This window comes from Aegilops tauschii, chromosome 3, assembly GCF_002575655.3.
Source record: "Aegilops tauschii subsp. strangulata cultivar AL8/78 chromosome 3, Aet v6.0, whole genome shotgun sequence".
NCBI classification, from domain to species: Eukaryota; Viridiplantae; Streptophyta; class Magnoliopsida; order Poales; family Poaceae; genus Aegilops; species Aegilops tauschii.
In genome coordinates, this window is record NC_053037.3 from 617731985 (window position 1) to 617744252 (window position 12268).

A 12268-nucleotide genomic window follows, 5' to 3' on the forward strand; every position below is an offset into this window, starting at 1 on the left:
TTCACTGTTTCAACTTTGCATTGCTGGCAAAACAAGCATGGCGACTTACTGAAGATCCCAAATCCCTCTGTGCAAAGATTCTCTTAAAGCAAAATATTATCCTACTGATGAGCTTATGAATGGTAGGTTGAAAAAGAAGGCCTCTTATACATGGCAAAGTATAATGGCAGGTGTGGAGACTTTGAAACATGCACATTTGGAGGGTGGGATATCGTCAAAAAATTAAGATACGAGGAAGATAGTTGGATTCCACAATCACCATCCAGGAAGGTTATCTCTAGTAGAGGAAATAATCTCCTCTCTCGGGTGTCAGAGCTTATTGATCCAGTGTCGGGTGACTGGGATTCGTTGCTGGAGAACCAAACTTTTTGCAGTGTTGATGCTCAGAGAATTCTTGCAATCCCACTCCCAGTATATGAAATGACAGACTTCTTAGCTTTGAGCTTTACTAAAACAGGTGTGTTCACAGTAAAATCAAGATATCATGTCGTTTGGGAGTGAAAGTTTGGCCACAATTCGCAGGGTACGTCGTGTTAATCCTCGCCAACACCTACATGGAATTCGGTGTGGAGTTTGAGCTGCCTCGCAAAGATTAATTTTTTTCTCTGGAGAGCACTTCTTAGTGCTATTCCATGCTGTGCAATACTGGTTGATAGACATATCAAGATCAAACCACATTGTCCAGTATGCAACCAAGGACCGGAGAGTATCCACCATCTTCTATTTGAATGCACAGTTGCGGTTCAGGTATGGAAACTCCTTGGAGTGCTAGATGTGATGCATAAGGGATTAGAGATGAACACATCTGGGAGGTTGTGTTGGAATTTCTTCTCAGTCTACTAGATGATCATATCCATGTGCTAGGGTTGCTGAAACTGAGAGAAACTGTGGCTACGTGTTGTTGGTTTCTTTGGTGGGAAAGGAGAAAGATTACACACGGAGGTGATCCACAAACAGCGCCATAGATCAACCTTGTTGTACGAGCCTTGGCGGCGAACTTCATTGCAGCGAACCCCTCAAAGCCAAAAAATCGGGTGGGAGGCTGGACGAAACCGATGACTGATTATGTCAAGCTAAATGTGGATGCGAGTTTTGATCATGACTTACTTGAAGATTTGGTAGGTGCTGTCATCAGAGACCACAACGGCAAGTTCATAGCTGTCGCGAATGAAAAACTGATGCCTTCACAGCAGAAGCAATTGCAATGAGGTTGGGTTTAAACCTCGCTCGTACAACTGGATGTAGCTAGCAAAAGGTAAAGTAAATTCAGATAATGTGGAGGTGATCTCAGCACTCAGAGAGGGCTACTCTTCTTTGGTGCCCAGCGCGATAATATTTGATGATTGTTAGTTCATGTCCTTAGATTTCAGTCATATTGTTTTTGAGCATTGTTTTAGAGAGAAAAATAAAGTAGCCCACGAATTAGCTAGACTAGCTAGATTCACTCCTCCTGATGTATGGATGGATGCAGCCCCAACGGCTATCATCCCCCTCATTGTCTCTGATGCTACAATTGTAGCCAATTAATAAAGGGGGTGTTTTAAAAAAAGGTGAAAGAACCGATTTTCTCCACAGTTTTCCTATCACCTTTTTTGGGTTTTATTCGTTTTCGCTTGCTGCTTTTATTTTCTCCTCTGTTTTTACCTTTTCAGTCTTTTTGTATTTGTTTCTTTGGTTTTTATTTTTCATTTTTTCTTTGGTATTTTTTTTATTTTTTTGCTTTTTCTTTGTTTCTTTGGGTTTTCATTCTAATTTTTTTGTATATGTAAACAACATTTTTTGAACATACATTTAACATTTTTCCAATAAAATTTAATATTTTTAATATATGGTCAACATTGTTTCTGTACACATTTAAAAAGAATCAAATGCTTGACTAACATTTTTCATATACAAGACTAACAATTTTTAAACACGTGGTCCATTTTCGGATACATTTTTTAAAATACTTTATTAACAATTTTCAAATACAAAGATTAACATTTTTTCAATACATGGTCAACATTTTTTCTATACATGTTTAACCTCTTCCAAATGTTTGATTCACATTATCAAACACTTGTTCAACATTTTTTGAAATTCTTGATTAACATTTTTATATACAAGATCATTTTTTCTTCAAAATTTTAATAGACGGTCCAGATATTTCCTATATACATTTAACATTTCCCAAATGTTTGATTAACATTTTTCAAATAGTTTTTCAATATTTATTTTAATTTCTTGATTCATCTTTTATATACATGATAAAAAATTGACATTTTAATAAATAATCAAGTTTCCTATACTTGGTCAACATTTTCTGAATGCTTGATTAACATTTTTTGAATACGTATTCAACATTTTTCAAATACTTTGTTCACTATTTTTCAAATGCTTGATCAATTTTTTTAAATACCTGTTCCACATTTTCAAATGCTTGTTCAAAAAATTGTTCAATATTTTCTTAATGCTTGATTAAAAAAATTCAAAAACTTCAACATTTTTTCAAATACTCGTTGAACATATTTCAAATGCTTATTCAATATTTTTCAAATACCTATTCAACGTTTTCCGAATGCTTGGTTAACATTTTTCAAATACTTTCCAACATTTTCAAAATGTTTTTTGTACAGTTCTTTTTGTAATATACTCCCTCCGTCCCAAAATAAGTGACCCAACTTTGTACTAAAGTTAGTAGAAAGTTGAGTCACTTATTTTGAGACGGAGGGAGTACATATTTAGAATATTTTAAAGTATAAATAAAAGTACAAAACTAAAGCAAAAACAAAAACGAAAAACATAAAAAAAAAAGAGGTTGTGGCCTGCCGCGTGCATGGGCATGTCCATCTCGCTCGCCCCCTTCAGTGAGTCAGAACGTAGACTCGCTGAAGGCAAGATATAGGGGCGCCCCCCCATGTGTTCAGCTACCAAGAAAATTTTACTCCTTGCGAATGGACAATCTGGATGCTGCCCACCCGTTAGACATAGCAGCGCTCCCCTCCCCCAAAGCCCCTCGCAGCATGCGAAGCCCACCTACTACCGCAAGACCGACAACTGTGTATCTTGCTCTTTCTTTCGACTATCACTCGGTTACATAAGGCCCATAAAGTTCAAATGGTAGAAGACCTTCAATTTTGTTACAAGAGTAACAACCTATCTGTGTAGCCCTCTTTGGTCCTCAATTAAAACCAAGATGGATTATAAGTTAATCAAACGGCCAATAATGCCTACAGGTACAAGGTAGGAAACACTAATAGCATGAGAGGGTTCCAAATAGTGTGCAAAGCTGGATTATAAGTTGATCAAACGGCCAATAATAGCCTGAGAGCGCTCCAATAGTGTGCAGGGTCCAGGCTCCTGCTCGCCCCCCTTGGCTTCGCCACTGTCGATCTGGTGATAGCGGTATTCATGTGTTGTTCCCTTCTTGGATGCCTCTTCATTGAAGCACTTCTTTCACAGTCGGGGGTGTTGTTTTGCAGCTTCATGCTTGAGTTTGCTTGAACATGACTTTCGGAGATCATGTATTTTTCTTTCCTTGTGTTTGTGTGCGTTGGTGTTGGCTATGCACATCTTAGTCGTGCAGAGACCTGGTGCCCAATATTTGTATTTTCTTGATGCGACTTGTAAATTAATAAAATCCACCCATTATGAAAAAAAAAACCCCGAAAATGGCAGGCCATTCAAGCATTCAGCCCAAGGTAAGGACCAACGTCAAAGAAAAAGGAAGGCCCAATATAAGGAGTAGCCCATCCCCACCGCCTGGTTCTATCCTCATTCCTCAAGCCCAATTCGGTAATACCAGTGCTCAGCGAGTCGCCGACCAATTCGCCGTTTCCACAGCTGGCGCAACCCTCCGGCGGCGGCGCTGCGCGGCGGCGTAGGCATCCGGCGTGGCGTCGTGCCTCCGATCCGCGCCCCTCGGCGCTCCGGCTTGGCGACAGGCCGCAGCAGCCGAGCGGCGTGGCCTTCATTGATTATTGAAGAAGGAACACTCCGCCGTAAGTTATTTTGGCTTCCTAGATGAGATTTGTTCGCGGTGAATTCACGAGTTATTGAAGAAGCAGCATCATGACTTCATGTGGCCTGCAGCGCTAAGTTCTTTGGGCTATCAGATTGCCCTGTGAGGATTGATGAGATTGTTCTGGTTAATCTTAATTCTGTTCACATGCTTTTTTCAGATTCAGTTGCTTAACTGAATCCAGTTTAGTTCCCTGCTATTTACATTGCCTTTTCTTATTATTCTCTAGATCCTAGAATTAATCTTTTCCATGAGTAGTCTTGTACTTCCTCTGACCCGGGATATAAGATGTTATTACATCCAATACATGAGTACTAGCAAAATTACCTTGCATTGCAACAGGTGAAAAAAAATACTCATATGCCTCTAGCCTGTAATACATAAAGGATGAAGTATTTGGTGGTTAGTTAAGACATGACATGTTTCTCTGCTCCGGCCACTTGTGCCTGCGCCGGCTTGTGTACGCGTGGCCAATGTAGGCACCTCCCTGTATTTTCACCCCCTCCTATCAATGCAATGATACGCAATCTTTGCGTATTCGCGAAAAAATAGTTAAGACATGACATGTAAAGAAAAAGAAGCAAACGAAGTAAGCAGAGAAACATATCAACTTTTTGAGATTCACTTTGGCAGGGAGCCTGGTACGTCGTGAATTGTATGCTCCCCGTTTAATTGGCCAAAGTGGCCGATTTAGTTTAAACCTCTCCTGGTACCGTAGGTGTAGAGCCCCACCCGATTTATTATTCGGTAGAGAGGCCGCGTTCCATTCCATTCCATATTTCTCTTGCGTTCCTTCCGTATTTCTCTTTCCAGTCGCACCGGAATTCACTCTCGCCACAAATTTATTCTGTGCAAAGGCCAGGTTCCATTCCTTATTTCTCTTTCACACTACTAATTGATGATTGACCACTGCTCATTGAGGGGAACTTGCCGCTGCTCGGGTAGGGGATAGATCCAAATACTGCTGACGGAGGGTCAGGGCCGGAGGGGGCTGCTGGTGGAGGGGACACCACCTGCAGATGCTGATTTGGGAGGGGCGGCGGCTCCTCCTCCAGGAGCGCGAGCGAGCAATTGATCAAGCAGGAGGGAGGAGTGGCCTAAACCTAATGTTGTGGCAGCTATGAAAACTGAAAAGTAGGGCGGTAAAGGGAGGAACGGGTCAGATTTAGGCCAAAATATGCCGCCCAGTTAATCAACCCAGCTGATAATTCGGTCTGACAGAACGGTTAACTGGGCCTCTGAGTTAATGGGCCGAATAGGCCTTTCTCGTATCGGGGGGGGGGGGGGGGGGTGCTCATATCGTTAGTTAATCAGCCGATATTTGTAACAATGGTTGATTTATCATAACACGCTGGATAATTTATTGGATGGGAGGCCCATGAGCGGTTGCGTGCGTGGGCCGGTCCAGGCCATGCAAGCCCCTGTGCGTGTGAAGGACGCAGGTAGCAATGGAAACATAGCCTGACTTAATATGATCTATTAAACATTGTTTTTTCACATAACATGGGCTGGTTGAGTTGGCTAACCGGTCAAGTTGTGCTCTTTTTCTGCCAACCTGAGTTTGAGTCCGTGCGGCAAGCACGAACCGTTCATTTATTTTTTTGACGAAGCGTTCTTTTACTGCGGGTAGATTGTACTAAAAGTTGTTCCATTCCATATTTCTCTTGCGTTCCTTCCATATTTCTCTTTCCAGTCGCACCGGAATTCACTCTCACCATTTATTCTGTAGAGAGGCCAGGTTCCATTCCTTATTTCTCTTTCACATGGCTGATTGATGATTGACCACCGGATTTATTCACCACTGATTTATTCTGTCGATAGGCAAGAAACCTTCCTTCGTTATTTCTGGAATTCATTCCTCACCCTTTGCTAATTGATTCCGGAAACAACTTTCTGTTACCCACAAAACTTAAAGGCATATATAAATTGGAAGGATTCGATGCAAGGGGCCAAGGTGGGACTAATTTTTTGTTGATTATTCATAACACGTTGGCTGATTTATCAGATAGAAGGCCCATGAGCGGTTGCGTGCGTGGGCTGGTCCAGGCCATGCAAGCCTCCGTGCGTGTGATGGCCGTAGGAAGAAATGGAAATATAGCCCGGCTTAATATGATCTACTCCCTTCGTCCCATAATGTAAGACGTTTTTTGACACAAACGTCTTACATTATGGGACGGAGGGAGTATTAAGCATTGTTTTTTTCACGTGGCATGGGCTGGTTGAGTTGGTTAATCAGCCAAGTCGTGCTCTTTTCCTGCCAACCCGAGTTCGAGTCCATGCGGAGGCACAAACTGTTCTTTTATGTTTTTGACGAACCATTTTTTTTTTACTGCGGGTAGATTGTACAAAAGTCGTTCCATTCCATTCCATATTTTTCTTTCCATTAGCACTGGAATTCACTCTCGCCACTAATTTATTTTGTGGAGAGGCCAGTTTCCATTCCTTATTTCTCTTTCACATGGATAATTGATGATTGAACACCAGATTTATTCTGTGGATAGGCAAGAAACGTTCCTTCCTTATTTCTGGAATCATTCCCCACCCTTCCCTAATTAATTCCGGAGAGAGCTTCCTGTTACCCACAAAACTTAAAGGCGTATATAAATTGTAAAGTATTCGATGCAAGGGGCCAAGGTGGGACTAACTTTGTGTTGATTTATCATAACATGTTGGCTGATTTATCGGATGGAAGGCCCATGAGCGGTTGCGTGCGTGGGCCGGTCCAGGCCATGCAAGCCCCCGTGCGTGTGAAGGACGCATGAAGCAATGGAAACATAGTCCGGCTTAATATAATCATTAAACATTGTTTTTTTCATGTAACATGGGCTGCTTGAGTTGGCTAATCGGTCAAGTTGTGCTCCTTTTCTGCCAACCAGAGTTCGAGTCCGTGGGCAGGCATGAACCGTTCATTTTTTCTTGCCGAACCGTTTTTTTACTGCCGGTAGATTGTACTAACAGTCAAGGGTGTTACTGTAAAATGTCGCGACGGACCAAGAATACCTATTCCCTTTATTAGTAGAAAATAAATATATATAGATAAAGGATGTAATAACATCTTATATTATGGAATGGAGGGAGTACTTAGTATGACCACACATAATCATGACTTCATAGTTAATGTTTAAACTAAAATGACAAAACTGCTAAATCCACACTTTCAGCTTGGAGCATGATGGATTGATGGCACATGTATATTCAACAAAAGAAACCCCTTTCCAACTTGCAGCATGGGAAATGGTTGCTATTCAAGATCACAAATTAGGGTATTGTAACACATGTCAAATGATAATCAAGCTTTTGAGCTTACCAATGCAGTAGTCAAGTTCAGTTCTGTTTATAGAAACATACCGGACTTGCTTCCCTAAACTGCCATCTCTCGGTTGTTCCTTTTTTTTCTATGAACAAGCAACTTACTTAGTGAACCATTTAATTTCAGCATGTGTTGTATTTTTAGTGATATGTGGTAGACTGCATGCTAATATAGGCTCCCTGTATTCTGGAAATGTTAGGACAGCTTAATCCGGATTCTGAAGCAATGAGTACCTGTAAAAAGGCCAGGGCGGAATCTACATCTGTTGTGAGTTCAGACAGACTGAGCAGTCTACCTCCAGAGATAAAGGGCGACATCCTCTCCCGTCTGAATGTCGAAGAGGCGGTTAGGACTAGCACCTTATCAAGTACTTGGAGGGACGCATGGACTAATATGCCAAAAATATTTCTGCGCGATGGAAATTTTGCAAGAACCAAGTTCGTCACATTAGTCGATATGGTGCTATCACTCCACAAGGGAACTGTAGAGAAGTTTGATATTTCAGGTAGCAAACCTTACCATGACGAGTTCGGCAGGTGGATGCTCATGCTTTCTAGGAGATCACCAAGATCAATTATAATCGAGTTAAAATCAGGGCCAGGTTATAGGATTCCCTCATGTCTATTTTCTATCGGTGATTTGGAGAATCTGCACCTGCAAAACTGCATCATCAGCTTGCCCCGGGTATTCCAAGGTTTCAAGAGATTAACTCGCCTCAGACTGAACAATTTCTCATCTACAGACATGGACATCCAAAATTTGGTCTCGTTCTGCCCCGCACTGCGTTCTTTGAGACTAACTTATTTTGAGGGCATTAACCATCTAACCGTTCAAGCTCCTAAACTGAAACTTCTTTATGTCATTGGGGACGTTGAAATTAATTTGGATGCACCTAATTTGGAGGTGGCTCTCTTAATGCATCACAAAGCTATAGCACCTCATTCTGATCCAATTGCGCTTCACAAGGAAAGCTATGTCAAGCAGTTATTGGGAAGCCTAAGTGACATCAAAAGCTTTGCAATTAGCGGCTTTTTGCTGAGGGTGAGCTATTATTATCTCCAGCATTACTATGGCCTTCTTTTTTCTCCTGACTAATCTGTATTGACATTTCCTTATTCTTTTTCTGTTCATGTTGTAGTATTTATCAAAAGGTTGCATACTTACGAAGCTCCCTGCCCTGTTTGCTCGCCTGGAGAATATTTATCTTGCAATATGCTTTTTGGACCAGCGGCAATTCTTGGCCGCTTGTTCATTGTTTCAGAATGCCCCTAACTTAAAGAGGCTTGATGTTGTTCCAGTAAGTCCTCTCCCTTCCTCAGTCATCCAATCCATGTTCATTCTTGTATTTATGGCACCTAATTAATGAGTTGTGAAAAAAGATGCAGAGTCACTCTTCAAACACATGGGATCAGGATCAAGCGAGGATTAAAGAGTTTACCGTGCAAGTGCAATTGGATCATCTCGTAACGGCCAGTGTGCAAGGTTTCAGGGGTCTGGACTGCGAAGTCGATTTCGTGGCAAAGCTACTGAGCTGGGCACCAGCTCTGGAAGAACTGAAGATAGAATGGAAGGGCAAAACAGAGTGCAGCATGGTTCTTGCCAAGCTATTAGCTCTGCCGAGGGTGTCTCCCAGGGCCAAGGTCATTGTTACATTTTGATAAGAATGCATCCCTACAGTCTAGAGAGCATCCCCCATCACTTTGCCGGTTTAATTTGCAGCCAAGCAGGATTATTTCAGCTTTCTTTATGCCAAGACTAGATGGTGGTTATATATGTGTGCATTAACGCAAATCATCAGGCAGAGGGAGTACTTCATGTGTTATTAGCAAGGTTATTCTTTGTTGAGCCGGGGACACAAGCCGCTGTTGCCGTGTCAGTTCAGCTCATCCCGTTGTCCTGTGTATCGTAAATTCCTGATTCTAAAAAATATAAGAAGTAATGAAATATATAATGACACCTTCATCTTGTATGAACAAGAATGAAGATATGAATCAAATGCATGTAACTGTACCTTCTGCATTTGTCGACATATGCAGCCTGAATCAGTGTACTTTTTGGAAATCAAAGCATTTATCAGACTAGTTTCAGATTGGAATGAATGTTCAGTGCTTCTTACATCTCCTTTTTTTGTTGTTGATATCAGTGAAATATTTCTATATCACTGTCGCCTTATTTACTGGTTTTCAGGTATTAATCAAATCTCGCTCTTGGAAAGCCTGGATTACATTTCTATATATTTACGAGCAGATATGGCCATTTACTTTCAGATATGTAGACGTAGTACAAATATGAGCACCCTTGAAGGACTGAACGAGTTTCACTCGAGGCTCCAGAGGGAACATTCGTAAGTTGCTGTCTTGTGTTATGAAAAGTAAATACCTTATCCAAACACCCAACCCTAGGACGAGTCATTACAGGAGATATACCATTTTCTCATAACCATAACTTGTGTTATTTAGTTATACGTTGTATAGAGATACATACTCAAACCAGAACAATAGAAAGAAAAAACACATGGTTCATACCACTCGCTCGGGTGGAAAGATCCATGTCAACGCATATACTCCCTCCGTTCCAAAATAGATGACTCAACTTTATACTAATTTTAGTACAAAGTTAGTACAAAGTTGGGTCATCTATTTTGGAACGGAGGGAGTATATCGTAGACCTGCTCCGGGATCTCGAGTTGAGCACCGTCAAAAACAATATCACCCTCTTTTATCTGCTCTCAACAAGCCGAAACAGACTTGGAGAAGAGTTTGCTAATGAAAATCGCATGTCCATCTTGACCACCCGTCATCGGCACTCACATGCTTGTGCTGGCATCTGCCTTAATACATTGACCCCTGCGGATATAGCTGGAACCTCGTGAACACTATTGCAGCACTAGTTGCCGACTCACCATGAGCAATTTTCCACACAATTCAACATCATACCTAAGGGCGCAAAGATGAGCATCGCCTTCTTCCTCATATATATACTCAATGACCTCCTTAATCTTGTCATGCCCTTCTTTTAACGCATGATTATCATGAGACTCTTCACTCTCTTTGGCTAAGAACCATGTCAGCGTTCTTGTTCTCGTCGACATTCTCATCACTAGTTGCCTCCTCATCTTCGCCGTCGTTGTTCAACAACATTGGAATCATCATTAGCTGCCTCATCTTCCTCGTCATCGCTTCACACTACTGAATCATCATCAGCCGCCTCATGATCTTCGTCATCGCTCCACACATTAGAATCATCATTAGCCACCTCGTCATCCATTGCCATCAAAGCCAACTCGGAGGGACAGGAGGTCCTCATCCTGAATAATTCCATAGACTATGTCTCTAAGGAATGCAATGTCAATGATGCGAGTGAAGGTAGTACTATATGGCTGAGGAAACCAAAAACCTTTCCTCGTGTGGATAAAAATAATTGGGTAGTTCGCATTGTTGGTCATGAAGACGACAAGGTCATCCGAAGTCGACCGTACGAGCACCTTGCGGATCTCAAACCACTCCAGGACATGACCGATAGATGAGGGCGTCAAGCATGGTCGTTCTGAAGAAAGGGTTGTGCAAGAGATAGGTGGGTCTCTTGTCGGCGTCGGTGCACTTGACGGTGAGCCAGGCGTCCGTTCAGCCGATGCAGATCACATTTGTTGGGATGGAGGGGATGCAGTGCCCACCGCGGTCAGAAGATGTATAGTAAGAATAATTTTTTTGTGTGTGATGGAAAAAGAGTTGTGTTAATCAAGCAGCAGGTAAGTCCGCCTTGCAAATATTCAGCACATCAGCAGGTCAAGATCTAAGCCAAATGGTTGTACGCCTCTCCCTTCCACCAAAGTTGGCCGTGTAATGGCTTCCATTATTTTGCTCCCATCTAATGTGCTTGATTAAAAACTCCCATCCAGGTCGAAGACTAGCCTAGATCAATCAGCATAGCACACGCTGATCTATCTACGTTCTCACCTTGAATGAGCTTAGCTGTGTGGCCTCCAGGCAGTCCATCTCAGCAACAATCGGCAGCATTTGTCCACTGGAGAGCAAGATGGATCCCTTCTCTACATGCTTCAAGTTTCGCAATTCCATACATGATGATAATTATGGTCTCCCCTCCGGAGTACCGCAGAACCATTCCGGCACTTTTACCCTCTCCCCTATTTCCTCATGTCTCAACAAGTAAACTTGAAACTCACCATGAAGCAACATGTTGCATTGAAAAGTATGTCGAAACCTACCTATGTATCTTGCTTGTGTCCCCCCACCCCACAATTGTGTACCCATTCTCAGTTCATTTCATGGGTATTCAGCCGAATACCCATTGTTTCTCCAAAAAGAATTATGTACATACGTAGAATATAACCTTTTTTTCTGATAAAAAGTATACAACAATGTACATGTATGGAAAAAACGAAAATGGCAGCTTATTCAAGCATTCATCCCAATCCCAATGTAAGGAGTAGCCCACCCTCTTTCTGGCCTAGGAAAAAGAAAACCCAAGATAAGGACTAGCCCACCCACCACCTCCTGGTCCTCAAGCCCAATTAGGGAATCCTCCTTCTTCTAAAAAAAAAGAATCCTCCTTGTTCGCACGAGACCAGTTCGGCGTTTCCACCACTGGCGCTCTTCGAACCCTAGACACGGCACGGCGGCGCGGCGTACGCCTCCTCCGCGCACCCCACGGCCGCTGCAGGCGAGCGGCGTTGCCTTCCCTGGTTACTGAAGGAAGCGTTCCCCGGCGCTGTGTTGGCTTCCCATTTCAACATATTGAACAACCAGTAACATCACTTCAGGATTGCTCGTGAGGATTAATTGATGACTAGCGGGATTGTTGGTGGCAAGGTCTTAACGCTGTTGGCATGCTTGTTTAGATTGCTTACCTGAATCCAGTTATGTGTGGCAGAATCCACACTAATTTAGGCTCCCTGTTTTCTGAAAATGCTAGGACAGCTTAATCTGGATTTTGAAGCA

At 42.3% G+C, this 12268-nt stretch overlaps 1 protein-coding gene across 3 annotated transcripts; it reads left to right on the forward strand.

Moving 5' to 3' along the window:
- The first annotated feature begins 3792 nt into the window (after positions 1–3792).
- Positions 3793–9405, forward strand: LOC109775659 (F-box/FBD/LRR-repeat protein At1g13570-like). 3 transcript variants are annotated; one of them, XM_040386036.2, is made up of 4 exons: positions 3793–3980; positions 7510–8351; positions 8449–8607; positions 8690–9405. In XM_040386036.2, the coding sequence occupies exons 2-4, from the start codon at positions 7536–7538 to the stop codon at positions 8966–8968; spliced, it is 1254 nt and encodes a 417-aa protein (XP_040241970.1). In that variant the 5' UTR covers positions 3793–3980; positions 7510–7535; the 3' UTR covers positions 8969–9405. The 3 variants fall into 3 exon arrangements, with proteins under 3 accessions (XP_040241970.1, XP_040241969.1, XP_040241971.1); XM_040386035.2 differs by having other exon boundaries at positions 7515–8351; XM_040386037.2 differs by having other exon boundaries at positions 7515–8351; positions 8696–9405.
- Positions 9406–12268: the final 2863 nt, after the last annotated feature.

Coding starts and splice junctions, on each gene's coding strand:
- LOC109775659 (XM_040386036.2), top strand. CDS start 7,536: ATGAGTACCTGTAAAAAGGCCAGGGCGGAATCTACATCTGTTGTGAGT. Junction 8,352..8,448: donor TTAGCGGCTTTTTGCTGAGG/GTGAGCTATTAT, acceptor TTCATGTTGTAG/TATTTATCAAAAGGTTGCAT. Junction 8,608..8,689: donor AGAGGCTTGATGTTGTTCCA/GTAAGTCCTCTC, acceptor TTGTGAAAAAAG/ATGCAGAGTCACTCTTCAAA.